The sequence below is a fragment of the Syngnathus acus genome, chromosome 11, assembly GCF_901709675.1.
Source record: "Syngnathus acus chromosome 11, fSynAcu1.2, whole genome shotgun sequence".
In the NCBI taxonomy this organism is placed as follows: Eukaryota; Metazoa; Chordata; class Actinopteri; order Syngnathiformes; family Syngnathidae; genus Syngnathus; species Syngnathus acus.
In genome coordinates this window covers 5,758,725-5,785,431 of record NC_051096.1, presented here as the reverse complement: position 1 = coordinate 5,785,431, position 26,707 = coordinate 5,758,725, and the positions used below count along the sequence as shown (strand labels likewise).

General features: G+C 45.8%; 5 protein-coding genes across 10 annotated transcripts; 2 read left to right on the top strand and 3 right to left on the bottom strand.

Moving 5' to 3' along the window:
• The first annotated feature begins 1,149 nt into the window (after window positions 1–1,149).
• On the top strand, window positions 1,150–5,018 carry LOC119129950 (prelamin-A/C-like). Its single transcript, XM_037263370.1, has 9 exons — window positions 1,150–1,758; window positions 2,780–2,905; window positions 3,095–3,125; window positions 3,186–3,311; window positions 3,388–3,549; window positions 3,978–4,100; window positions 4,169–4,353; window positions 4,429–4,621; window positions 4,718–5,018. Exons 1-9 carry the CDS (start codon window positions 1,373–1,375, stop codon window positions 4,877–4,879), a joined length of 1,494 nt encoding a protein of 497 aa, XP_037119265.1. The 5' UTR covers window positions 1,150–1,372; the 3' UTR covers window positions 4,880–5,018.
• A 2,186-nt stretch (window positions 5,019–7,204) lies between these two features.
• LOC119130811 (NAD(P)H-hydrate epimerase-like) lies at window positions 7,205–8,474 on the bottom strand. The gene is made up of 7 exons (XM_037264744.1): window positions 8,371–8,474; window positions 8,075–8,257; window positions 7,901–8,009; window positions 7,750–7,833; window positions 7,525–7,635; window positions 7,312–7,459; window positions 7,205–7,230 (listed from the first exon to the last, which is right to left on the bottom strand). Exons 2-7 carry the CDS (start codon window positions 8,245–8,247, stop codon window positions 7,205–7,207), a joined length of 651 nt encoding a protein of 216 aa, XP_037120639.1. The 5' UTR covers window positions 8,248–8,257; window positions 8,371–8,474.
• A 185-nt stretch (window positions 8,475–8,659) lies between these two features.
• Window positions 8,660–21,825, bottom strand: LOC119129925 (lamin-A-like). Of its 4 annotated transcripts, none has more exons than XM_037263327.1 (13): window positions 21,440–21,825; window positions 20,947–21,299; window positions 20,201–20,357; window positions 20,015–20,140; window positions 19,768–19,938; window positions 19,578–19,703; window positions 19,285–19,505; window positions 18,936–19,209; window positions 18,732–18,839; window positions 18,540–18,659; window positions 18,421–18,477; window positions 18,098–18,298; window positions 8,660–8,947 (listed from the first exon to the last, which is right to left on the bottom strand). In XM_037263327.1, the coding sequence occupies exons 2-13, from the start codon at window positions 21,282–21,284 to the stop codon at window positions 8,912–8,914; spliced, it is 1,935 nt and encodes a 644-aa protein (XP_037119222.1). In that variant the 5' UTR covers window positions 21,285–21,299; window positions 21,440–21,825; the 3' UTR covers window positions 8,660–8,911. The 4 variants fall into 4 exon arrangements, with proteins under 4 accessions (XP_037119222.1, XP_037119221.1, XP_037119223.1 ...); XM_037263326.1 differs by lacking the exon at window positions 8,660–8,947 and adding an exon at window positions 17,910–18,026 and having other exon boundaries at window positions 20,947–21,302; window positions 21,440–21,821; XM_037263328.1 differs by lacking the exon at window positions 8,660–8,947 and adding an exon at window positions 17,910–18,026 and having other exon boundaries at window positions 18,098–18,295; window positions 21,440–21,818.
• LOC119129947 (prelamin-A/C-like) lies at window positions 12,421–13,048 on the bottom strand. Its single transcript, XM_037263363.1, has one exon. It carries the CDS (start codon window positions 12,823–12,825, stop codon window positions 12,436–12,438), a length of 390 nt encoding a protein of 129 aa, XP_037119258.1. The 5' UTR covers window positions 12,826–13,048; the 3' UTR covers window positions 12,421–12,435.
• A 799-nt stretch (window positions 21,826–22,624) lies between the features above and the next one.
• On the top strand, window positions 22,625–26,652 carry usf2 (upstream transcription factor 2, c-fos interacting). Of its 3 annotated transcripts, none has more exons than XM_037263348.1 (11): window positions 22,625–22,826; window positions 23,539–23,582; window positions 23,710–23,816; window positions 23,891–23,998; window positions 24,161–24,323; window positions 24,417–24,504; window positions 24,741–24,785; window positions 25,209–25,267; window positions 25,328–25,419; window positions 25,504–25,632; window positions 25,774–26,652. In XM_037263348.1, the coding sequence occupies exons 1-11, from the start codon at window positions 22,789–22,791 to the stop codon at window positions 25,861–25,863; spliced, it is 963 nt and encodes a 320-aa protein (XP_037119243.1). In that variant the 5' UTR covers window positions 22,625–22,788; the 3' UTR covers window positions 25,864–26,652. The 3 variants fall into 3 exon arrangements, with proteins under 3 accessions (XP_037119243.1, XP_037119245.1, XP_037119242.1); XM_037263347.1 differs by having other exon boundaries at window positions 22,667–22,826; window positions 23,707–23,816; XM_037263350.1 differs by lacking the exon at window positions 24,741–24,785 and having other exon boundaries at window positions 22,666–22,826; window positions 23,707–23,816.
• The last annotated feature ends 55 nt before the right edge of the window (window positions 26,653–26,707 follow it).

Genomic DNA, 26,707 nt, shown 5'->3' with positions numbered 1-26,707 from the left:
CATAGCGGCTGTCATGTGTGTTGGACACATGCTCTCCTAAGCTGACATAGAACTTTCTCCCTTTGATATATGTTCTGAACCAGTTTAACACACAGTCCGAAAGACCGACTAACCTTTCAAGACGATTGATTAGGATAACATGTTCAATGGTATCAAACGCTGCACTTAGGTCTCAGAGGATAAGAATCGACACCTTGTTTTCATCAGAGTTTAGTCTGAGGTCGCTGATTATTTTAGTAAGAGCAGTTTCAGAGCTGTGGTATGTTCTAAAGCCTGACTGGAATTCCTCCAGGATATTGTTTTCTTTCAGAAACGAGTTTATTTGCACTGAAACTATCTTTTCAAGGATCTTACTAATGAAAGGAAGGTTGGATATCGGCCTATAGCTGGTCAGTACATTTCCATCTAGGTTGGGCTTCTTTAGTAAAGGTTTTACCACAGCTGTTTTAAAGGCATCTGGGAAGATGCCCGTTTGAAGGGATGTGTTTATAATGTTCAGGACATGACTTGAGACACTGTGGAATACCCGCTTAAAGAATGCTGTCGGTACAGGTCAATACTTGAAGTGGAGGAGTTACACTCAGTCACCCAGTCTTGCAAAGCTCATTCAATGTAATACAGGTGAATGTTCCCATGGTTACACAATTTTCATAGGATTTACTGAGATCATCTATGTTTATATCGGCAACGATACTGGCTCTAATTGAAGTTATTTTACTCGTGAAGAATAATGAGAGTTCTTCACATTTTGATGCAGAGAACTGTGGGGGTGTGGGGGCAATGTTGAGTAGTTGATCAATAGTGGAGAATAATATTCTAGAGTATACACATAGCAACAGGCTGAACGGACCTTAGGATCCATCCATCCATTTTCTGTACCGCTTAGTCCCCACGGGGGTCGCGGCCGCGCTGGAGCCTATCCCAGCCGTCATCGCGCAGTGGGCGGGGGACACCCTGAACCGGTTGCCAGCCAATCGGAGGGCACACAGAGACAAACAACCATTTGCACTCGCACTCACACCTAGGGACAATTTGGAGTCTTCAATCGGCCTACCAAGCATGTTTTTGGGATGTGGGAGGGAACCGGAGTGCCCGGAGAAAACCCACGCGGGCCCGGGGAGAACATGCAAACTCCACACAGGGAGGGCCGGAGGTGGAATCGAACCCGCACCCACCTAACTGTGAGGCGGACGTGCTACCCAGTGCGCCACCGAGCCGCCCTTAGGATCCATCCGTTGCAAAGTTTCTTTGAACCATTGCAAAGACTGAGTTTTTTTTATTTTTTGTATGTGTATTTACAAAGGAACCTTTGTTTGACTTTGAAGAAACCTCTAGGAAGTTTCTTTGATAAGTGCAATCAGGCATTGGTGTAATGCATGATACTGAGTCTTTCCTGGATCAGCAGAAGCAAGCTCGAGAGTTGGCGACCCCAGAAAACACTCCTCAAGGTGCAAACAACGCCCTCTCCCCCAACCGCATCACACGTCCCCAGGAGATGGAAGATCTCAGCAACCTCAACAACCGTCTGGCCGTTTACATCGACAACGCCCGTTCCCTGGAAGTGGAGAACGGCGGCTTGCGTTTGCACATCACTGAATCCGAAACAGAGGTGTCCCGGCAGCTGACGGGCCTGAAGGCCGTTTACGAGATGGAGCTGGCGGATGCCCGTGCGACTCTGGACTCGGAGGTCAAAGAGCGTGGACATCTGGAGCTGGAGGTGAGCAAGCTGAGGGTGGAATTCAAGGAGATGAAAGCAAGGTGAGGCCCGGCCATTTTATCAAAAATATGCCAACAACAAAATGGATACTGGATATTAGTGCTGACATAATTGCTTTGCTGCTGGGGCCACACCCCAAGGAAAATCCTCCTCGTGACTAATTGCAGCTCAACATTGGACTTTCAGTTAACCATCCCATATGTGGGACTCTCGATGGGATCACCGGTGTTTGAGTAATGTTCCAGTTATTTATTTTCTTTCTGTGTGTTCGCAATTGTCATGGTGATTGTTCTGGTGTTTTTTTAACTAGGCTGTATGTATTTTTTTGTTAACGCTGATTTCTCCGACTGCCCGAAAAGGCACCACCGCGATCGGTTAGAAAAGGAGAGAAACGAGAGAAAAGGCAGGTGCGGACATGTAGAAGAGGCGGTTGTGTATGGGAGAGAAGTGGAAGACGAATTAAACCACCCTGGGAAACCAAAACTTGTCCCTCGTCGTGACTCGGAGCCGCAACACATCAATATAAATAGCACATTTGACTGCGTCGAGGGTTTCCATGATGTTAGGGTTTACACAATATCTTCATCGTATGATTATGTTGGAATGTAACCTGTAATAATTTACCTAGCTTGTCCCGTCTTAACAAAAGTAGTAGAACAAAGTGCTAAGATCTTTTCAACTGATTGACTAGCTGCAGAGGAAGCAATCAAAGTTGCTTTGTTTACACAAAGTCGTAAAAGGCCCCCTGCTATGCTTTGATCAGCAGGGAAGCGGCTTCACCCCATCCTGTGTTCCCACACCCCCACTTTCAACCCCACTCTGTTTCTCTCAATAAATATGCACCTGATGAGGCCTGAGTCAGACCTCCATTCGACCATCGCTGTAAGCACAGCTATGAATGGACTCTCCACTTGCAGGTGTCTAAAATGACTTGCTTGTCTCCTGTGTGGTTCTTGCAAAATAAGTTAGAGTGAGCACCACCCTAACACATGATGTCTCGCCCCATTTAATTGTCCATCCATTTTCCATATTCCCAGTTTATGTGTATATCTGTCATCTCAGGAACACGAAGAAAGAATCCGATCTGGCAGGAGCGCTGCAGATGCTCAAAGACTTGGAAGCCTTGCTGAACTCCAAGGACGCGTCTTTGACGACAGAGTTACGAGAAAAGCGTCGCCTTGAATCCTTGCTGAACTCCAAGGACGTGTTTTTGACGACAGCGTTAGGAGAAAAGCGTCGCCTTGAAGCCTTGCTGAACTCCAGGGTCGGGTCTTTCACGACAGACTTAGGAGAAAAGCGTCGCCTTGAAGCCTTGCTGAACTCCAAGGACGCGTCTTTGACGACAGCGTTAGAAGAAAAGAGTCTCCTTGAGACAAGAAACCGAGATCTGACGACGCAGGTTGCCAAGGTGAATCAAATCACGATTAAATTACCGTGATGATTGTGTTAAAGTTCTTGCCACGTTTAGCTCGACACCAGCTTGGGAGATGCCCGAAAGCAGCTGCAGGATGACATGCTCAGGAGGGTGGATGGAGAGAATCACATTCAAACCCTTGAAAAGGAGCTGGAATTTCAAAAGAAGCTGCATTCCGAGGTCGGACACGATTATCATCACTATCGCTTATTTAATTAAGGAAAATAAAGCTGAGTCATTCTCACGTCTCACGTAGGAGCGCGAGGTCAAACGCCGGCACGAGTCTCGCATGGTGGAGTTGGAAAACGCCCGCCAGGAAGATTATGAACCCAAACAGGCCTTGATGGAGATGCGAAGCCAGCATGAACTTCAAATTAAACTCTACAAGGAGGAGATTGAGAAGATTTACAACTCCAGGGTAAATTGCTGGAAAATATCGCCTTTTTACCTTCTACGATGGCTGTTGGGTTAAGCTGGAAGGCGCTCGCCAGTCAGCGATTTCACCATTTATCAAAGTCAAAGTCAGCTTTATTGTCAATTCCTTCATATGTCAAGACACACAAAGAAACCGAAATTCCGTTTCCTCTATCCCACGGTGATGAGACAAACAAGCAGACGACACAAAATAAAAACAAGAAGGCACAAACAATAAATAATAAATAAAAAATAACAAATAAAATGAGCGATGAATAAATAATAAACCAATAACCCAATAAATAAGAGGAGCAAAACTGAGCCAGTGTGCATACAGCAGACAGTAAGCATAGCTTATCATTTGGACCTTAGAATCTGTGAAAGTATTGCCTGAACTCTTTTTTTACCTTCTACTATGCCTGTCGGGTTCAGCTGGAAGGCGCTCGCCAGTCAGCGGACCGAAGCAGCCTGGTGGGCGCGGCGCACGAGGAGCTCCAGCAGACCCGGATCCGACTGGAGTCCGTTTCATCTCAATTAAGCCAGCTTCAAAAACAGGTAACTATCATTTGGACCTTAGAATCTGTCTCAGCTGCAAAAGTTTAAAAAGTCTGTGTTGACACTAGCTTGCAGCCCGTGATGCAAAAGTGAAAGATCTGGAGGAGGCTCTGTCTAGAGAGAGGGACCTCCTCCGGAAGAAAGTCCGAGAAATGGCCGACATTATGGAGCGGATGCAGCAGCAGCTAATGGATGTCAAGCTAGCGCTGGATATGGAGATAAGTGCCATGGTGCTTGACAGCGAGGAGGAGAGGTGTGTGTGCACAGCTTACAAACATACCACAACTTTTCCTGTCATAGCAATTAATGTCTCCACGTTTGTCCGCAGGATACGCCCGACCACGTCGGCCAGCGGGAAGAGGAAGCGTCCCAACGACACGGACAGCGAGGCTTCGAGCTTCGCCGGAAGCGCTGTGGCTCGTACTCCCATGGCCCAGCAGGCCTCTGCTAGCGGGCAGGTCACCGTGGATGAGGTGGACCAGGACGGCAAATATGTCCGACTCAGCAATAAAGCAGATGAGGTCAGTGGATGTGTCACAGTGGAACATCGCACATCTTACGAAATTTGCACATTTTCCAGTAACGATTAACCTGTTGAGATCAATTTCAACTATTAGGATCAGAATTTGGAGAACTGGCAGGTGAAGCGCCAGGTTGGATCTTCTGCTCCCATCGCATTCAAGTTTCCCGCAAAGTTCATCCTAAAGGCCGGCCGGAGAGTCACGGTAATCAATCTTATCTGGAAGATCTCAGATACGAGGTGCTCAATATTTCAATGACCTTTACATGCTGATCAGATCTGGGTGGCTGGCGCTGGCGGAAACCACAATCCTCCCTCTGATCTAGTCTGGGAGACACAGGCCAACTGGGGAACCGGAGACCAGTTCCAGACTACCTTGATCAACGCTAACGGAGAGGTGACACATCTTTCAAGCGACAAGAAGCAATATTTCTCTTTTGACGTCCATTTTTCTTCCAGGAAATGGCGGAGGAAAGTCCCTCGCACACATTTGGAAGATGATGATGACATGGTAACATTATAAAAATATTGTATAACAATACAATTAAATGGGAATTTTCTAACGCAATCATAACTGCTGGTCAATCATTTGAAAAGATTCAGAGTTTGTTGTTTCCGCAGCAGGTTGCTCACAGCACCTGCGGGGACAGCGAGTAGAATCTTCGTAGTCGTACAGTTATGTGCGGCTCCTGCGGATTCTCCCCGAACAAGCCCAACAACGGCAGCTTCCCGCTCCTACCGTACTGGTGGCATCTCAGAGGGTTTGCTGCCTCATTCCTACGTGTTCACGTCGCGAGGTGAGACCATTCCAGACTGGAATCCGAACTGAGACCTGTCCAATAATGTGAGGCCCTGGATCGTTTGGTCTTCATTTTCCATGCCAATCAATTTATATATTTCGTCAACTTTTATATATATAATTTTTTACGACATGCTTATGGTTAGCCACCAGGCAATAAAATATGAACTATAGTTTCATATTGTCAAAAAATTACTTTTTATATAAGGTAGTTTAGTGACTTTTTTCCACAGCTTTTTTGAATAAAATCTGCTCCGACCTGTTGTAAACGTCATATGTCGCCTAGATGCGGGACGCCAGCTTTTCGATTACTACTGAACGCTCATAGGACTCCTTCTTCAGCTTGACGGCATCCCTTACCGCCGGTGTCCACCAGCGGGTTTGGGGATTGCCGCCACGACAGGCACCAATGACCTTACGGCCACAGCTCCGGTCGGCCGCCTCAACAATGGAGGCGCGGAACAAGGTCCACTCGGACTCAATGTCCCCCGCCTCCCCCGGGACGTGGGAAAAGCTCTGCCGGAGGTGGGAGTTGAAGCTCTTCCTGACAGGGGATTCCGCCAGACGTTCCCAGCAGACCCTCACAGAACGTTTGGGTCTGCCAGGTCGGACCGGCATCTTCCCCCACCATCGGAGCCAACCCACCACCAGGTGGTGATCAGTTGACAGCTCCGCCCCTCTCTTCGCCCGAGTGTCCAAAACATGCGGCCGCAAATCCGATGACACGACTACAAAGTCGATCATCGAACTGCGGCCTAGGGTGTCCTGGTGCCAAGTGCACACATGGACACCCTTATGTTTGAACATGGTGTTCATTATTGAAAATCCGTGTCGAGCACAGAAGTCCAACAATAGAACACCGCTCGGGTTCAGATCGGGGGGGCCGTTCCTCCCAATCACGCCCTTCCAGGTCTCACTGTCATTGCCCACGTGAGCATTGAAGTCACCCAGTAGAACGACGGAGTCCCCAGAAGGAGCGCTCTCCAGCACTTCCTCCAGGGACTCCAAGAAGGGTGGGTACTCTGAGCTGCCGTTTGGTGCATAGACACAAACAACAGTCAGGACCCGTCCCCCCACCCGAAGGCGGAGGGAGGCTACCCTCTCGTTCACCGGGGTGAACCCCAATGTGCAGGCGCCCAGCCGGGGGGCAATAAGTATACCCACACCTGCTCGACGCCTCTCACCGTGGGCAACTCCAGAGTGGAAGAGAGTCCAGCCCCTCTCGAGAGGGCTTGTACCGGAACCCAAACTGTGCGTGGAGGCAAGTCCGACTATATCTAGTCGGAACTTTTCTGCCTCGCACACCAGCTCGGGCTCCTTTCCAGCCAGAGAGGTGACATTCCATGTCCCAAGAGCCAGCTTCTGCAGCCGGGGATCAGACCGCCAAGGTCCCTGCCTTTGGCCGCCGCCCAGCTTGCAATGCACCCGACCCCTTTGGCCCCTCCCACAGGTGGTGAGCCCATGGGAAGGGGGACCCACGTTTCCTTTTCGGGCTGAGCCCGGCCGGGCCCCATGGGTGAAGGCCCGGCCACCAGACGCTCGCCTTCGAGCCCCGCCTCCAGGCCTGGCTCCAGAGGGGGGCCCCGGTGACCCGCGTCCGGGCGAGGGAAAATGTGATCCATTAATTTTTTTCATCATAAGGGGCTGATGAGCCGTGCTTTGTCTGGCCCCTCACCTAGGACCCGTTTGCCATGGGTGACCCTACCAGGGGCATGAAGCCCCAGACAACATGGCTCCTAGGATCATAGGGGCACGCAAACCCCTCCACCACGATAAGGTGACGACTCACGGAGGGGGCTCCACATCCCAACCTGGAAAATAAATCCAAGAGTCACGTAAACACACTTGGAAGCAGTGTGGATGAGCAAAATGCTACGTAAAGATGAAGGAACCTGAAGGGATGTCGATGCTAGCAATGGGCACAGTGGTCTTCTTCAGGACATCGATGATGGAACCAAAAGGCTCTCGCGCCGCCCCCTTAAAACTGAAGCCGAAGATGGCATCGATCACCAGGTTGAAGGCCTCGTCAATCACAGGAGCCTAACAAAAATAATTAAAAAGGTCACATTTAAACACAGTCAATTTCGACTGTTACAAGTTCAAACCTCGGGCATCTCTGTAAGAAATGGGATCTCCATTTTCTGGCACTGGGTGGTCAGACCCTGAAACAGTGGTTTGTTGGGCCTCTTTGGATACAGGATGGAGGGTTCGTAACCCTGAGAGAAGATGGAGAAGTCATTAAGGAAACTTCCTCGATGGTTGTAAAGATGGCTTCCTCAAAAATCAAGCATGGCGACACCTACAAATAGTTTAAGATGTCTAGCACAGACCAGGCCGTCTCCTCCATTGTTGCCGGGTCCACATATAACCAGCACTGTGGGTTTGGGCTTGACCAAGGAACTCAGTGGATATGCCTTCAATGGAAAACGTGAGATGCTTAGATTCACATTATGATCATTCTGGAAGGACATTGTGGTTCACCCTTGTGATGGCGGTAGCACAACTGAGCCCTGCGAGCTCCATCAGCTGGTCCACACTGAAGCCGTACTCACTGAAGAGCTCCTCGTCAATGCGCTGGGCTTCCTCTTGTCTGCAGAACAAATACAAGTATGACGAAAACTAGACGTCACTTTAAATTGTATTTATAAAACATACCCAAGGTACTTGATGCTCTGGGCCATGATGGAAAATTGTCTGCTACTGTGACAGTTCTTCTGGTGGTTGTTAGCTGAAGGTGAAAGTGGGCATTTCCCCGTTTGAGCAAAAACCGCTGCGGCCCGTGAGGTCACCAGAAAGCCGATGCCAAAAAGAGTCCGCACACTCAGCATTCAGATGGTCCTGCAATGGTAAACAGCAAATCTTCTTCATGCAATTTGTAGTTATGGCTGACTGTTAGCATGTCTTGAATTCTTGACGACAACCAGAGATGACGAAAGATTAGTGACACTCACCAAATGCACGCCAATATTCCGTTAAGAATGCAAAATTTTGGTTAAATGCCATGCAATTTACAAAAAACAACACGCAAAGAGTCTGTCGGGCTTCCGTGGAAATGACCTACTTCCGGGTATGGGGACCCGGAACAAAAACAGTACTTACGTTTCAAAATAAAAGTAAATAGCTACAGTGGTTCAAATTTCAATATAAAAGTCTGGAGTTCCGTTTTTGAGAGTTGGGAGAAATTTAAATCAATGCATTATTTATATAACGCCAAAAAAAGACGAATTCAATAATTTTTAGAGAAGAACAACTTTATTTCAATCAAAGAAAATTTCACAACAGGTCGGAGCAGATTTTATTCAAAAAAGCTGTGGAAAAAAGTCACTAAACTACCTTCTATAAAAAGTAATTTTTTGACAATATGAAACTATAGTTCATATTTTATTGCCTGGTGGCTAACCATAAGCATGTCGTAAAAAATTATATATATAAAAGTTGACTAAATATATAAATTGATTGGCATGGAAAATGAAGACCAAAAGATCCAGGGCCTCACATTATTGGACAGGTCTCAGTTCGGATTCCAGTCTGGAATGGTCTCACCTCGCGACGTGAACACGTAGGAATGAGGCAGCAAACCCTCTGAGATGCCACCAGTACGGTAGGAGCGGGAAGCTGCCGTTGTTGGGCTTGTTCGGGGAGAATCCGCAGGAGCCGCACATAACTGTACGACTACGAAGATTCTACTCGCTGTCCCCGCAGGTGCTGTGAGCAACCTGCTGCGGAAACAACAAACTCTGAATTTTTTCAAATGATTGACCAGCAGTTATGATTGCGTTCGAAAATTCCCATTTAATTGTATTGTTATACAATATTTTTATAATGTTACCATGTCATCATCATCATCATCTTCCGAATGTGTGCGAGGGACTTCCCTCCGCCATTTCCTGGAAGAAAAATGGACGTCAAAAGAGAAATATTGCTTCTTGTCGCTTGAAAGATGTGTCACCTCTCCGTTAGCGTTGATCAAGGTAGTCTGGAACTGGTCTCCGGTTCCCCAGTTGACCTGTGTCTCCCAGACTAGATCAGAGGGAGGATTGTGGTTTCCGCCAGCACCAGCCGCCCAGATCTGATCAGCATGTAAAGGTCATTGAAATATTGAGCACCTCGTATCTGAGATCTTCCAGATAAGATTGATTACCGTGACTCTCCGGCCGGCCTTTAGGATGAACTTTGCGGGAAACTTGAATGCGATGGGAGCAGAAGATCCAACCTGGCGCTTCACCTGCCAGTTCTCCAAATTCTGATCCTAATAGTTGAAATTGATCTCAACAGGTTAGTCGTTACTGGAAAATGTGCAAATTTCGTAAGATGTGCGATGTTCCACGGTGACACATCCACTGACCTCATCTGCTTTATTGCTGAGTCGGACATATTTGCCGTCCTGGTCCACCTCATCCACGGTGACCTGCCCGCTAGCAGAGGCCTGCTGGGCGATGGGAGTACGAGCCACAGCGCTTCCGGCGAAGCTCGAAGCCTCGCTGTCCGTGTCGTTGGGACGCTTCCTCTTCCCGCTGGCCGACGTGGTCGAGCGTATCCTGCGGACAAACGTGGAGACATGAATTGCTATGAGAGGAAAAGTTGTGGTATGTTTGTAAGCCACACACACCTCTCCTCCTCGCGGTCAAGCAACTTCTTGTAGGCACTTATCTCCATATCCATCGCTAGCTTGACATCCATTAGCTGCTGCTGCATCCGCTCCATAATGTCGGCCATTTCTCGGTCTTTCTCCCCGAGGAGGCGACGCATGGTGTCCCTCTCTCTAGACAGAGCCTCCTCCAGATCTTTCACTTTTGCATCACGGGCTGCAAGCTAGTGTCAACACAGACTTTTTAAACTTTTGCAGCTGAGACAGATTCTAAGGTCCAAATGATAAGCTATGCTTACTGTCTGCTGTATGCACACTGGCTCAGTTTTGCTCCCCTTATTTATTGGGTTATTGGTTTATTATTTATTCATCGCTCATTTTATTTGTTATTTTTTATTTATTATTTATTGTTTGTGCCTTCTTGTTTTTATTTTGTGTCGTCTGCTTGTTTGTCTCATCACCGTGGGATAGAAGAAACGGAATTTCGGTTTCTTTGTGTGTCTTGACATATGAAGGAATTGACAATAAAGCTGACTTTGACTTTGATAAATGGTGAAATCGCTGACTGGCGAGCGCCTTCCAGCTTAACCCAACAGCCATCGTAGAAGGTAAAAAGGCGATATTTTCCAGCAATTTACCCTGGAGTTGTAAATCTTCTCAATCTCCTCCTTGTAGAGTTTAATTTGAAGTTCATGCTGGCTTCGCATCTCCATCAAGGCCTGTTTGGGTTCATAATCTTCCTGGCGGGCGTTTTCCAACTCCACCATGCGAGACTCGTGCCGGCGTTTGACCTCGCGCAACTCCTACGTGAGACGTGAGAATGACTCAGCTTTATTTTCCTTAATTAAATAAGCGATAGTGATGATAATCGTGTCCGACCTCGGAATGCAGCTTCTTTTGAAATTCCAGCTCCTTTTCAAGGGTTTGAATGCGATTCTCTCCATCCACCCTCCTGAGCATCTCATCATGCAGCTGCTTTCGGGCATCTCCCAAGCTGGTGTCGAGCTAAACGTGGCAACAACTTTAACACAATCATCACGGTAATTTAATCGTGATTTGATTCACCTTGGCAACCTGCGTCGTCAGATCTCGGTTTCCTGTCTCAAGGAGACTCTTTTCTTCTAACGCTGTCGTCAAAGACGCGTCCTTGGAGTTCAGCAAGGCTAAAAGGCGACACTTTTCTCCTAACGCTGTCGTCAAAGACCCGACGCTGGAGTTCAGCAAGGCTTCAAGGCGACGCTTATCTCCTAACGCTGTCGTCAAAGACGCGTCCTTGGAGTTCAGCAAGGCTTCAAGGCGACGCTTTTCTCCTAACGCTGTCACAAAAGACGCGTTCTTGGAGTTCAGCGAGGCTTCCAAGTCTTTGAGCTTCTGCAGCGCTCCTGCCAGATCGGATTCTTTCTTCGTGTTCCTGAGATGACAGATATACACATAAACTGGGAATATGGAAAATGGATGGACAATTAAATGGGGCGAGACATCATGTGTTAGGGTGGTGCTCACTCTAACTTATTTTGCAAGAACCACACAGGAGACAAGCAAGTCATTTTAGACACCTGCAAGTGGAGAGTCCATTCATAGCTGTGCTTACAGCGATGGTCGAATGGAGGTCTGACTCAGGCCTCATCAGGTGCATATTTATTGAGAGAAACAGAGTGGGGTTGAAAGTGGGGGTGTGGGAACACAGGATGGGGTGAAGCCGCTTCCCTGCTGATCAAAGCATAGCAGGGGGCCTTTTACGACTTTGTGTAAACAAAGCAACTTTGATTGCTTCCTCTGCAGCTAGTCAATCAGTTGAAAAGATCTTAGCACTTTGTTCTACTACTTTTGTTAAGACGGGACAAGCTAGGTAAATTATTACAGGTTACATTCCAACATAATCATACGATGAAGATATTCTGTAAACCCTAACATCATGGAAACCCTCGACGCAGTCAAATGTGCTATTTATATTGATGTGTTGCGGCTCCGAGTCACGACGAGGGACAAGTTTTGGTTTCCCAGGGTGGTTTAATTCGTCTTCCACTTCTCTCCCATACACAACCGCCTCTTCTACATGTCCGCACCTGCCTTTTCTCTCGTTTCTCTCCTTTTCTAACCGATCGCGGTGGTGCCTTTTCGGGCAGTCGGAGAAATCAGCGTTAACAAAAAAATACATACAGCCTAGTTAAAAAAACACCAGAACAATCACCATGACAATTGCGAACACACAGAAAGAAAATAAATAACTGGAACATTACTCAAACACCGGTGATCCCATCGAGAGTCCCACATATGGGATGGTTAACTGAAAGTCCAATGTTGAGCTGCAATTAGTCACGAGGAGGATTTTCCTTGGGGTGTGGCCCCAGCAGCAAAGCAATTATGTCAGCACTAATATCCAGTATCCATTTTGTTGTTGGCATATTTTTGATAAAATGGCCGGGCCTCACCTTGCTTTCATCTCCTTGAATTCCACCCTCAGCTTGCTCACCTCCAGCTCCAGATGTCCACGCTCTTTGACCTCCGAGTCCAGAGTCGCACGGGCATCCGCCAGCTCCATCTCGTAAACGGCCTTCAGGCCCGTCAGCTGCCGGGACACCTCTGTTTCGGATTCAGTGATGTGCAAACGCAAGCCGCCGTTCTCCACTTCCAGGGAACGGGCGTTGTCGATGTAAACGGCCAGACGGTTGTTGAGGTTGCTGAGATCTTCCATCTCCTGGAGACGTGTGATGCGGTTGGGGGAGAGGGCGTTGTTTGCACCTTGAGGAGTGTTTTCTGGGGTCGCCAACTCTCGAGCTTGCTTCTGCTGATCCAGGAAAGACTCAGTATCATGCATTACACCAATGCCTGATTGCACTTATCAAAGAAACTTCCTAGAGGTTTCTTCAAAGTCAAACAAAGGTTCCTTTGTAAATACACATACAAAAAATAAAAAAAACTCAGTCTTTGCAATGGTTCAAAGAAACTTTGCAACGGATGGATCCTAAGGGCGGCTCGGTGGGGCACTGGGTAGCACGTCCGCCTCACAGTTAGGTGGGTGCGGGTTCGATTCCACCTCCGGCCCTCCCTGTGTGGAGTTTGCATGTTCTCCCCGGGCCCGCGTGGGTTTTCTCCGGGCACTCCGGTTCCCTCCCACATCCCAAAAACATGCTTGGTAGGCCGATTGAAGACTCCAAATTGTCCCTAGGTGTGAGTGCGAGTGCGAGTGCAAATGGTTGTTTGTCTCTGTGTGCCCTCCGATTGGCTGGCAACCGGTTCAGGGTGTCCCCCGCCCACTGCCCGATGACGGCTGGGATAGGCTCCAGCACGGCCGCGACCCCCGTGGGGACTAAGCGGTACAGAAAATGGATGGATGGATCCTAAGGTCCGTTCAGCCTGTTGCTATGTGTATACTCTAGAATATTATTCTCCACTATTGATCAACTACTCAACATTACCCCCACAGTTCTCTGCATCAAAATGTGAAGAACTCGCATTATTCTTCACTAGTAAAATAACTTCAATTAGAGCCAGTATCGTTGCCGATATAAACATAGATGATCTCAGTAAATCCTATGAAAATTGTGTAACCATGGGAACATTCACCTGTATTACATTGAATGAGCTTTGCAAGACTGGGTGACTGAGTGTAACTCCTCCACTTCAAGTATTGACCTGTACCGACAGCATTCTTTAAGCGGGTATTCCACAGTGTCTCAAGTCATGTCCTGAACATTATAAACACATCCCTTCAAACAGGCATCTTCCCAGATGCCTTTAAAACAGCTGTGGTAAAACCTTTACTAAAGAAGCCCAACCTAGATGGAAATGTACTGACCAGCTATAGGCCGATATCCAACCTTCCTTTCATTAGTAAGATCCTTGAAAAGATAGTTTCAGTGCAAATAAACTCGTTTCTGAAAGAAAACAATATCCTGGAGGAATTCCAGTCAGGCTTTAGAACATACCACAGCTCTGAAACTGCTCTTACTAAAATAATCAGCGACCTCAGACTAAACTCTGATGAAAACAAGGTGTCGATTCTTATCCTCTGAGACCTAAGTGCAGCGTTTGATACCATTGAACATGTTATCCTAATCAATCGTCTTGAAAGGTTAGTCGGTCTTTCGGACTGTGTGTTAAACTGGTTCAGAACATATATCAAAGGGAGAAAGTTCTATGTCAGCTTAGGAGAGCATGTGTCCAACACACGACAGCCGCTATGGGGTTGCACAAGGCAGCTGCCTTGGTCCACTATTATTCTCACTTTACATGCTGCCGCTTGGCGACATCATCAGAAAGCACAATGTATATTTCCATAGTTATGCGGATGACACACAATTGTACATATCTGCAGAACCCAATGATGCTACACCTATAAGCTCCATCACCAACTGTCTTCTGGCTATAAATAAATGGATGAGCAACAATTTCTTAAAGTTAAACGAGGATAAAACTGAAATCTTGCTAATCGGCCCTAAAACAAAAAGAGAAATGCTGTTTAATAATTTGAGGAAATTAACTCCCTGGATTAAATCCGAGGTTACAAGTCTTGGTGTTAATTTAGATTCAGATCTAAGCTTCAGGTCCTACATTAACACGGTGACCAAAACGTCATTTTTCCACCTTAGAAATATAGTGTTGGATTTGGTCCACAATTTAGGGAGCGCTATCTGCGCCTCACGGCAAAAGCCATTGCCAATCACCTGTTATCCAATTTACTCACTGCGTGCTCGTTTAATTTCTTCAGATTTAGGAAAATGCAAAGACACTGAAGCAGAAATTAGACTTACACAGGTTGGTTGAGTTCAATCATAATTCTTGTTAAGAAAGCTCTGTTTTCAGGAAAGTACAATACAGCGCTGGGCCTTTCAAGAGCAGAAAGTCTCCATTCAGAAAAGGCCACGTTCAAGGTTCTTTGGTCAGCTTATATTCAGTTGGTGTGGGGCGAGTTTGATGGGTGATGAGTCGTTGGGGTGGGGCGAGTTCGCAGTAGAGTTTGATTCCATGGGAGTGGGTGCTGGTTATGGACGATTCCATCCCGTCTTTCGGCCTTGGTGATCATCTTTGGCCGAGTCCTTGGCTGTCTCCCTCTGGCACCAGCTGGTTTTTATCTCCAAGTGACCTTCCTGTAAACATTCTCCTCCATCCTTGCACATATACTGTCGTACCTCATTCTTTCAATTTTGTCATTTTGTACGAATTTATGTGAGCTTTTTGGCTGTCACATCATTAATCTATTACTGTTCCCTGACTATGCAAAGTTAGTTCTTTTGATACTCCATGTCTTTGCTCACATCATTATATTCTTAGTTTAATCATGCTTCCTACCATATCTTTTCTTTGTTAGGCAAAACATTTCCCTCTGTGCAGAGCGTTCAGTAGTAATCGAAAAGCTGGCGTCTCGCATTAGGCGACATATGACGTTTAATCAAAACACAAGATATAATCAAGTACTGTACGGTCAAGACGACTCTGGCCGTGTCCATGATTTAGAGAACAAACATCAGGCATGCATTACACAGTTCCTTAAGGGTCATTAAGCTATTTAAGCAACATATCAAAAGACATTTATTTTGCAGTGCACAGAAATACATATTGAATCGTGAAGTTGTAGCAACCTCTGTTATTATCTTATATCAAAGAATGTCTAGTTATGTCTGCTTTATTGGTTGACTCCATGAATATACTTGTCTTTCTTATTATTTATGGTTTGTGCCTTCTTGTTTTTGTTTTGTGTCGCCTACTTGTATGCCAACCCGCGGCTCGCGAGCCGCATGCGGCTCTTTGGCTAGTTTCATGCGGCTCTTTTACGTTCATATCAACATTTGTGTTTATTTTTCGTGCGTATTTGCTTTGCTTGAGTTCAATATGGTATTTTGGTCAAACGCGCATGCGCGTGAGGTGAATTGGTTTTGCCCGCTTTTTTTATGAATGGCGACTGTGACTACGGGAGCCCATTAGGTCCAGAAAGGCTGACAAGACGCTTGCCAAAATGGCAAGGACAAAATGCACAGCTAAACGAATATATGACGATGAACACAGGACGTTTTTAACAGAGTTAAAGTTGTTTTTTGTTGAACGCTATGGCAAGCCATTCTGCCTGATATGTCGGACGTCATTGGCGCATTTAAAAGCTTCAAATGGTCAGCGCCACTTCAGCTCACTTCATGCCAATATCGATAAGGACTTTGCAAAAGGGACTGAATTTCGCAAGCACAAGCTTGGAGACTTTGAAAAGGCAGGCAGAAAAATAGGTACAGTTTTTCAAAAAAATTACGAAGCACTCAGAGACTGTCACACTTGCATTGTTTCAACTGGCTTGGAACATTGCACGGGCTAAAAATCCATACAATGAAGTGGAGTTCGTTAAGATATGCCTCAGTGACGTTATTGAAATCTTGTCTCCTGAAAACGACGAACTCAAACGAATGGTCTGTCCCGCCACACATAGTAAGTGAAAAAACTTATTATGGTTTTGTTTGTGGAATTTGTTGAACTGAGAGTTTGTCTGTGTGAGACAATGCACACAATGCTCATTGTTGAAAATGTGGTCTTTGGTCTGTGGTTTTAGTACTGTAGGAGTCAATTTGTCATTATCATGTTGGTGCGTGACATAATAATGTGTGCGTGCGCGTGCGTGTTTGTGTGCGTGTGTGTGTGGGGGGGGGTGTTCATGTGTGCTCATGTGTATGATGTGGCTCTTTGCGATGACACAGTAAAAAATGTGGCTCTTAGTCTCTGACTGGCTGGCCACCCCTGTACTAATGGGACGTCAAACGCTTTGTGTGGCGGGCTCCATCTAGTGTGGAAACTGAGAAGTGCAACAGAGTTGAGCTCAAGCTTCTTGTGCGGGCCATATTCAATTATGTTTTCAGAATTTGCTGCGGGCCAATAAAAACTGGACCGCGGGCCGCAGTTGGCCCGCGGGCCGTAGTTTGGAGACCCCTGGCATACACTGTAGTCACCGTACAAATATTATGTTGACATTCTGTATATTTATATGACATGCGTAACACTGCCTGTAAGACTGTTGAGGTTGAAGAAAGCTTTTTACTAATTCACCACCTCCTGATGTCTGAAATAAACAAAAATAAGAAAAGAACGTGTGTTATTTATAAAAACAGAATGTGGAGCCAAGTCATGATTTAGTAGTTTTCTGTGGCTGAATCTTTTCATGAAGTATTTTCTTTATTGCATTCTAAAACGGTTAAAGCATGTTAGGAACCATTTCAGGAACCAAATCTTATAATTTTAACACACAGTCAGTTTCGGGGTAGCGGGGCAGGTTGAGCTGGTACTTCCTCTCCAAAGCTGGTGGCACAAAGCGGCCTCCCAGGAAGTGATGGCGTCCCTTGAAAAGGGTGGCTTCTGGTGGTTGTTAGCTGAAGGTGAAAGTGGGCATTGACTGTTAGCATGTCTTGAATTCTTGACGACAACCAGAGATTACTAAAGATTAGTGACACTCACCAAATGCACGCCAATATTCCATTAAGAATGCAAAATTTTGGTTAAATGCCATGCAATAACACAACTTACAAAAAACAACACGTAAAGAGTCTGTCGGGCTTCCGTGGAAATGACCTACTTCCGGGTATGGGACCCGGAACAAAAACAGTACTTACGTTTCAAAATAAAAGTAAATAGCTACAGTGGTTCAAATTTCAATATAAAAGTCTGGAGTTCCGTTTTTGAGAGCTGGGAGAAATCAATATAAATCAATGCAATTTTTATACAACACAAAAAGAAAGACGAATTTAATACATTTTGAAGAAGAACAACTTTATTTCAATCAAAGAAAATTTCACAACAGGTCGGAGTAGATTTTATTCAAAAAAGCTGTGGAAAAAAGTCACTACCTTGTATAAAAAGTAATTTTTTGAAATTCAAATTCAATATGAAACTATAGTTCATATTGGTGGCTAACCATAAGCATGTTGTAAAAAGTGATATATATAAAAGTATACTAAATACTATATAAATTGATTGGCATGGAAAATGAAGACCAAAAGATCCAGGGCCTCACATTATTGGACAGGTCTCAGTTCGGATTCCAGTCTGGAAAAAAAACAAAAAACAGGAGCATTATGTTTGCATCACTTTTGTCTGTTTCCTTTTAGTGGTCTCACCTTGCGAGGTGTGCTACTACTGAACACGTAGGAATGAGGCAGAAAACCCTCTGAGATGCCACCAGTACGGTAGGAGCGGGAAGCCGTAGACACGGAGCTGCCGTTGTTGGGCTTGTCCGGGGAGAATCCGCAGGAGCCGCACATAACTGTACGACTACGAAGATTGTACTCGCTGTCCCCGCAGGTGCTGTGAGCAACCTGCTGCGGAAACAACAAACTCTGAATCTTTTCAAATGATTGACCAGCAGAAAAAAAATGCAACTATAGTCATGATTGTGTTACAAAATTCCCATTTAATTGTGTTTATATTTTTATAATATTACCATGTCGTCATCATCGTCTTCCAAATGTGTGCGAGTGACTTTCCTCATCGCCATTTCCTGGAAGAAAAATGGACGTCAAAAGAGAAATATTGCTTCTTGTCGCTTGAAAGATGTGTCACCTCTCCGTTAGCGTTGATCAAGGTAGTCTGGAACTGGTCTCCGGTTCCCCAGTTGGCCTGTGTCTTCCAGACTAGATCAGAGGGAGGATTGTGGTTTCCGCCAGCGCCAGCCGCCCAGATCTGATCAGCATGTAAAGGTCATTGAAATATTGAGCACCTCGTATCTGAGATCTTTCAGATAAGATTGATTACCGTGACTCTCCGGCCGGCCTTTAGGATGAACTTTGCGGGAAACTTGAATGCGATGGGAGCAGAAGATCCAACCTGGCGCTTCACCTGCCAGTTCCCCAAATTCTGATCCTAATAGTTGAAATTGATCTCAACAGGTTAGTCGTTACTGGAAAATGTGCAAATTTCGTAAGATGTGCGATGTTCCACTGTGACACATCCACTGACCTCATCTGCTTTATTGCTGAGTCGGACATATTTGCCATCCTGGTCCACCTCATCCACGGTGACCCGCCCGCTAGCAGAGGCCTGCTGGGTGATGCGAGTACGAGCCACGGCGCTTCCGGCGAAGCTCGAAGCCTCGCTGTCCGTGTCGTTGGGACGCTTCCTCTTCCCGCTGGAGTTGTGAGCGCTGCAGTTGAAGGATCGGGAATGAACCGACGTGGTCGAGGAGCGACTTCCTGCCATCCTTGTCGGCGGTGGACTCGGGGAAAGGCGTAGCCTGCGGACAAACGTGGAGACATGAATTGCTATGACATGAAAAGTTGTGGTATGTATGTAAGCTGTGCACACACACCTCTCCTCCTCGCCTTCAAGCAACTTCCTGTAGGCACTTATCTCCATATCCAGCGCTAGCTTGACATCCATTAGCTCCTGATACTCATCCAGCTGCTGCTGCATCCGCTGCCTAATGTCGGCCATTTCTCGGTCTTTCTCCCCGAGGAGGCGACGCATGGTGTCCCTCTCTCTAGACAGAGCCTCCTCCAGATCTTTCACTTTTGCATCACGGGCTGCAAGCTAGTGTCAACACAGACTTTTTAAACTTTTGCAGCTGAGACAGATTCTAAGGTCCAAATGATAAATAGTTACCTGTTTTTGAAGCTGGCTTAATTGAGATGAAACGGACTCCAGTCGGATCCGGGTCTGCTGGAGCTCCTCGTGCGCCGCGCCCACCAGGTGGCTGCTTCGGTCCGCTGACTGGCGAGCACCTTCCAGCTGAACCCGACAGGCATAGTAGAAGGTAAAAAAAGAGTTCAGGCAATACTTTCCAGCAATTTACCTTGGAGTTGTAGGTCTTCTCAATCTCCTCCTTGTAGAGTTTAATTTGAAGTTCATGCTGGCTTCGCATCTCCATCAAGGCGTCGGCCAGTTTGCTTTCATAATCTTCCTGGCGGCCGTTTTCCAACTCCACCACGCGAGACTCGTGCCGGCGTTTGACCTCGCGCAACTCCTACGTGAGACGTGAGAAAGACTCAGCTTTATTTTCCTTAATTAAATAAGCGATAGTGATGATAATCGTATCCGACCTCGGAATGCAGGTTCTTTTGAAACTCCAGCTCCTCTTTAAGGGTTTGAATGCGATTCTCTCCATCCACCCTCCTGAGCATCTCATCCTGCAGCTGCTTTCGGGCATCTCCCAAGCTGGTGTCGAGCTAAACGTGGCAACAACTTTAACACAATCATCACGGTAATTTAATCGTGATTTGATTCACCTTGGCAACCTGCGTCTTCAGATCTCGATTTTCTGTCTCAAGGCTACGCTTTTCTCCTAACGCTGTCGTCAAAGACGCGTCCTTGGAGTTCAGCAAGGCTTCCAAGTCTTTGAGCCTCTGCAGCGCTCCTGCCAGATCGGATTCTTTCTTCGTGTTCCTGAGATGACAGATATACACATAAACTGGGAATATGGAAAATGGATGGACAATTAAATGGGGCGAGACTTCATGGAAACCCTCGACGCAGTCAAATGTGCTATTTTGAGAAGAATTTTCTTGGAGGGGGCGGACGGGGATGTACTTTTATGTTTCCACATGACTTTTAAGCTACAATGTTTCCAGTCTTCTCCATCTAGCCACAAACCACAGCTTTTGGTGTTTGGTTGCGATGCTACCATGGCAACAGCCTGTCCGTGCCAAACACACTGGAGCCATCAAGACAATATTTATGGAAGAGTAGAAGAAACGGAGCCCTCTTAACCACTGCCACGTATCGTGAGTGTGTCATTACTCTGGAGGATGTGGAAGGGGAGGAGGAAGTGGGGGGGACGGGGAAGAACTTAGTCATCAGGCCATTGATGTGCGACTATGGGATGGTTAAATGGAAGTCCAATGTTGAGCTGCAATTAGTCACGAGGAGGATTTTCCTTGAGGTGTGGCCCCAGCAGCAAAGCAATTATGTCAGCACTAATATCCAGTATCCATTTTGTTGTTGGCATATTTTTGATAAAATGGCCGGGCCTCACCTTGCTTTCAGCTCCTTGAATTCCTCCCTCAGCTTGCCCACCTCCAGCTGCAGACGTGCACGCTCTTTGGCCACCGAGTCCAGAGTCTTACGGGCATCCGCCAGCTCCGTCTCGTAAGCGGCCTTCAGGCCCGTCAGCTCCCGGGACACCTCTGTTTCGGATTCAGTGATGCGCAAACGCAAGCCGGCGTTCTCCACTTCCAGGGAACGGACCTTGTCGATGTAAACGGCCAGACGGTCGTTGAGGTTGCTGAGATCTTTCTTCTCCTGGAGACGTGTGATGCGGTTGGGGGAGAGGGCATGGTTTGCACCTCGAGGAGTGGTTTTTGGGGTCGCCATCTCTCGAGCTTGCTTCTGCTGATCCAGGAAAGACTCAGTATCATGCATTACACCAAATGCCACATGCACTTATCAAAGAAACTTCATAGAGGTTTCTTCAAATTCAAACAAAGGTTCCTTTGTAAATACACATACAAAAAATAAAAAAAACTCACCCTTTGCAATGGTTCAAAGAAACTTTGCAACGGATGGATCCTAAGGTCCGTTCAGCCTGTTGCTGTGTGTATACTGAATGAATATACCCGAGTGCCCATAGGAAAGAATGAGGTGGGAGGGGTGGAGAGGAGAGGTTGGCCTAAAAAGTTTGGCAGTCTCTCGGGGTGGTTGTTCCTCTCCATCTCTCTTTCTGGTCTGCGGTCTGAACAAATGAGTCAGCCTCTCGAGCTATTCCTTGTGATTGGAGTTCATTTTCTTTTTGTTAAAATATCAAATTTCTGCATCGGGCCCGAAAATGGCTGAGGTTGCTGGGCACAAATCAGTAGACGTTCCTTTCAAACATTCAATTACATCAATTACATGTTTCCGTCAATCATTTCCGAGCAATCTTTCAAAACGCATTCTTACTGTCACTGAGTGGGCGATTTAACCACTATTTTCTCAAAGTTAAGCAGAGCTGCAATGAGAGGTGCACCTAGTTTGTGCCACTACATCATGAATGATGTGGGATCTGTGTAAACGTTTTTTTTTGCACGACCTTTTGAGACAATCACTGCAAGTTATTCACTGGTCTATTAATTCCTGAATTATTAGATTTATGCAAACTGAAAAAATTGCAGGGTTTAAATACCTTTAAATATTTCGTTTGTTACTGCGTCTAATTGTTGTCATTAGTAATCTATTTTGTAATCTTTTCTGCTTTGCCTTTGAATTTTTTAAATGCTTTCAAGCGAAACACTGACGTCATCTGGGTTTATGACGTATGGTCTGAGGAAAAACCCGTGTTGGATCACAGTGAGTGGTCTTCCACTTGTAGTCATGTCAAATATTTGGCATAACAGAGAAGTATTAGACAATCTGGATGGTCAAATTAATCCGAATGCGTTACCCTGGGGACAAAATAAAATACAAAAAATAATCTCGCACGCACACACACTATATTAAAGATGTTAAAAAAAAAAGTCCACTCCTTGTTTTATTAAGCACATAAAGCTACTTTGCGGCGGCTCAGTGTCGCAAAAACGGGAATCGCATTAAAAAACCTACACAAACAACGCCTTTTAAAAAACTTCAACAGCCGAAAAGTTGTAATAAAGGTCCCGTCCAATATCCGGCGCATCTGTGTCGTGTCGGCTCGATAACAAGCGAGGTTTGGCCGCACGCTTACACAAGCAGCCGTGGAGACGAAGCGGAAGCCTCCATTTTAGCTCCCGTGGCCGCTCGCCGCCTCACGTGTCCTGGCCTGTCTGCCTCACATGACCCGTGTGTTTGTCCCCGTGATCACAAACCTCCATCTCGGCGGATCCGTGTTGTTGCCATCGCTCGTTCCCACGCTGACCGAGCCTTCATGGATATGCTGGAGCAGAGTGTGGACAGCTCGGCGAGGTGAGCTTCGGCCCGTCAGCCGTTTCTCTCGTTCGGCCCGCCAGGCTCCGTCCGAGCAAGGCCGCCATAGTTTAGACTCTTTGCAAACGCTTTTCTTTATATCTTTAAGCTGTTTGACACTTTTACTTGCTTTCTATCAGAGTTGTTTTACGACTATTTCATGCTTCGGCAATGTTTCATTTCTACACCCAAGCGATCATTGAATTCATTTTTGTCCTATTTTTGAATTTAGCAACTGTGTAACATTGCGGCTACTGCAAGACGTCAAAACGAGGCAACAACTTAAGCATGGTTTTATGTTTCTTTTTTTCTTGCCAGCATTGCGTTTAACTTGACCGGGTGTACGTCTTTGGAGATTATAAGTACTTAAGTAGGCCAGAACTAGCATAGTTTTGGAGGTATTAAGGTCATTTCAAGAAGACGTACCAGTTCGAACTTCAGACTCAAACTCAACGTTTGGGTTTAGTTAGCCTTTATCATGTATTCAGATTTTACATTTTAAGTTACATTTGTTTTATTTTACTTGATTTTATTGCACTATAGTGCAGTGCGGCACTGTACTTTATTATTTTTTATCTTAACATGTAATTTGCTTATGTGACCACACGGTGGCGCCGCTCACCCGCGACAAGCTTTGATCAACTTCATTTGATGCTAGTTTCGAGCTTTACGTTATTCTTTGGAGAAAATAACTTTTTCACTTTTTTTGCAGTCACGACAAACAGGAATCCGACGACATTGAGCAGTTACAGGAAGGTATGATATTTATTTCAAGCTTCCGCTAGAATATTCTAGAATATTTCTGTTCTAATATTTTTTATTATGTGACATATATGAACATGCAATACTTGACGTGCCCAATTTTGGTTTGCTTTATTTACAGGAGAAGTAGAGGATCAGTCAGCTGGGACCATTTCTGCTGTCCAACAGGCTGCTTTCTCTGACCACAATGTCCAGTACCAGTTTCGCACAGACAATAATGGCGGGCAGGTAAAGACTATGATTTCATTAGCCGTTGTTTTCTTTCTAGTATGATTCCAACACTGTTCCTGCTCTCTGTCAAGGTGACCTATCGTGTCGTCCAGGTGACAGACGACCACATTGATTCATCCTCCGACGCCACTGCTGCTGTTAGCGTCGTCTCCGCCGCAACATTTGCAGGAGCACCTCAGGTGCGTGAACATGGAAATATTACTGTGAATTTACATCGGCGACATTTTAATTTGATTTTAAGAACAAAGCAAAACATACGATGATGTTCACTCAGTCGTGGTTTCAACAGTGATTGAATGAATTTTTTTGATGGATTCATTCCTTCATTCTTTACCATCCAGGCTGTGATCCAGAACCCTTTCAGTAACGGGGGCAGTCCTGTCGGGGAGACGGTAGGAGGAGAGACACGTTTCGCCTACTTTCCCGCCGCCGCTGTCACCGACGGGACAGCCACAGCCGTGTCGGTGCAAACCACCTCTGAACCCACAATCACACAGGGGGCAGGTTTGTTTACATACTTTCACTTTATATGGTCTTCAAACAGAATAAAAAATGTCGAGTAATAATAATAACGAAGCTTTTATTGCTTGCGTCCAGGTCAGTTCTACGTAATGATGACCCCTCCTGATGTGCTGCAGTCGGCAACTCAACGGACCATTGCACCGCGCACACACACTTACCCAGGGTGAGTACACGATGTCTCCTTACATTGGGAAGAAAAAAAAGAACTCCGTCTTCTACACAAAGCCTTTCTGAATCCTACATTTTAAAATGATTTCAATCAAACTCCCCATGAAGTTTTATTTTGTTTAAAAAAAAAAAAAAAAAATCCAAAGGTGCAACAGCGGAACAATAGCGTTCCTTATTAAATGATCAAAAATCTGAAAACCACACTGTGTCCTACTTACCTGCCATCCCCAGAGACGTTGGTGAAAGCGAGATGTTGCAGCATGGCAGCACAAACTGGTGAGGAGAACTTTCACATTCGAACCAATGCTGCTGCGATTCCCTCCCCTCAGTGTCACCCGCTTTGTTTACAAATCAACACAATACTGTAATCGTACTGTGAGGTGTGATGTGTTTGTCCCTGAGGTGCTTAGCATAAACGCCATTTTCGGTTCATCCCTGCAGTTTGATTTAAACTCCTGCTTTGTGGGTCCTTTATTTTCTTGGCATGAATGTAAATAATATATTTTCCCCCAAAAAAGGTTGGTCGAGAAAAGAAGTGTGGCCTCAAAGTCTACCAGAATGTAATCATTTTGCCTGACTGATGGGGGGGGGGGGAGTCTCTCCTAAAATTAACTTGGGTATAAATGTACTTTTAGAATTACCTGTAGTTAATTTTGCCTGGGATAAAACTGGAGCCACAAGAAAAATGTGTCCTTACAGGAAGGTGGACGGTCCACGAGCACCAAGGGATGAAAGAAGAAGAGCGCAACACAATGAGGGTACGTCAATGTTTTTTTTAGTATATTGCAATCATTTAATTAACGATTTCCTTCTTTCAGTGGAGAGAAGAAGAAGAGACAAGATTAACAACTGGATCGTCACACTTTCGAAAATCATCCCTGACTGTAACATAGACAACAGAACTGGAGCTGTAAGTTGTGCAAAAACTCTTGGGACACCGCATATGATTAACATTTCCATCTGACTCATTTCTGCCTTATTATTCCCTCCCTAGAGTAAAGGAGGCATCCTGTCCAAAGCTTGCGATTACATCAGAGAGCTGCGTCAGAATAACCAACGATTGCAGGAGAGCTGCAAAGAAGTGGAGCGAATCGAGCTGGACAACGAACTGCTTCGACAACAGGTTAACAAAATCGTTTAGTGTGGTACGCGTCACGTCACCAAACAGCACTGAAACTTTGTCACCCCTTAAATATATTTATTTTGGTTCAACAATGTTGGCACTGTATTCCGAATGATCCTCTCTGCCTTGTAACTTTTCCAGCTTGAGGAACTCAAGGGCGACAACGCGCTGCTTCGAGCGCAGCTACAGCAGCACGGCGTCGAACTCAACGGAGACTCAACCGCCCAGTGATAAACGGACCGGACACCTGTCGAGTCGTAAACATGCGTTTTTCCCCACTCACCTGAACTCTACAGGAAAGGAATAACCATGGGTGATTACTTCCATCTCGATCCCATTGAACACAAAGTGGGCCAGTGGAAGGACCACTGATAGACAATGTCTCCCTCCATATGCTGCTGGCCATTGGCTGACATTTGCTGAATAGCCCAGTGAACCCCCCACCACCACCTCTGCTTCAAGGAGAACGACCTCGGCGCTCCACCACACTTGCACAAAGCTTTATTTTACTGTAATTTATAATCCTGCCACACCTCCTAACTCACCCTTTTTGGTGTATTTGTTATTTTTATGACGCTACCAAATGAATAGGAAGTACCACTCACTTAATTTATCAACTTTGTCCACAGACAGCACACTTAATTATTCTTTTAAGGCAGTTACTCAGTGAAATAGTTTTGACGGTGTTGGTTTTATTTTAGCGCAAGACATCTAGCTCAGGTAATTGGGGTAAGTGCACTGGCATCTGGTTTCCAGATTTTACATATAGATTTTATTTTTTGAATCCTTTTTGTTTTGTTTCCGGGTGCTATGAACAGATCCATTTTATTGTGCATCACATAAGGTAGGTTAGTTTAGTTTCAGGTTAATGAATGTGAGGGCTCATCGAGAGACCTGCCTCTTTTTTGGCCTCGGGCATTTTTGTTTGTGTTGCTCCCCCACTAATCAATTACGCAGAAATGTTTGGGACCTATGCGGCTAATTGAAGGCAATAAAACAATGAGCATGAATGAAATGGTATTTGGGATTGTCATGGACGTTTTGTCTCAACTGCGTAGAATTTTAATTCTACAAT

Coding starts and splice junctions, on each gene's coding strand:
- LOC119129950 (XM_037263370.1), top strand. CDS start 1,373: ATGCATGATACTGAGTCTTTCCTGGATCAGCAGAAGCAAGCTCGAGAG. Junction 1,759..2,779: donor TTCAAGGAGATGAAAGCAAG/GTGAGGCCCGGC, acceptor CTGTCATCTCAG/GAACACGAAGAAAGAATCCG. Junction 3,312..3,387: donor AAAAGAAGCTGCATTCCGAG/GTCGGACACGAT, acceptor CGTCTCACGTAG/GAGCGCGAGGTCAAACGCCG.
- LOC119130811 (XM_037264744.1), bottom strand. CDS start 8,247: ATGCTGAGTGTGCGGACTCTTTTTGGCATCGGCTTTCTGGTGACCTCA. Junction 7,834..7,900: donor GTGCTACCGCCATCACAAGG/GTGAACCACAAT, acceptor TTTCCATTGAAG/GCATATCCACTGAGTTCCTT. Junction 7,460..7,524: donor TTCTTACAGAGATGCCCGAG/GTTTGAACTTGT, acceptor TATTTTTGTTAG/GCTCCTGTGATTGACGAGGC.
- LOC119129947 (XM_037263363.1), bottom strand. CDS start 12,825: ATGCATGATACTGAGTCTTTCCTGGATCAGCAGAAGCAAGCTCGAGAG.
- LOC119129925 (XM_037263327.1), bottom strand. CDS start 21,284: ATGGCGACCCCAAAAACCACTCCTCGAGGTGCAAACCATGCCCTCTCC. Junction 19,506..19,577: donor TAAGCCAGCTTCAAAAACAG/GTAACTATTTAT, acceptor TGTTGACACTAG/CTTGCAGCCCGTGATGCAAA. Junction 18,299..18,420: donor AAGACGATGATGACGACATG/GTAATATTATAA, acceptor TTGTTTCCGCAG/CAGGTTGCTCACAGCACCTG.
- usf2 (XM_037263347.1), top strand. CDS start 22,789: ATGGATATGCTGGAGCAGAGTGTGGACAGCTCGGCGAG. Junction 24,324..24,416: donor CACAATCACACAGGGGGCAG/GTTTGTTTACAT, acceptor GCTTGCGTCCAG/GTCAGTTCTACGTAATGATG. Junction 24,786..25,208: donor CAGCATGGCAGCACAAACTG/GTGAGGAGAACT, acceptor GTGTCCTTACAG/GAAGGTGGACGGTCCACGAG.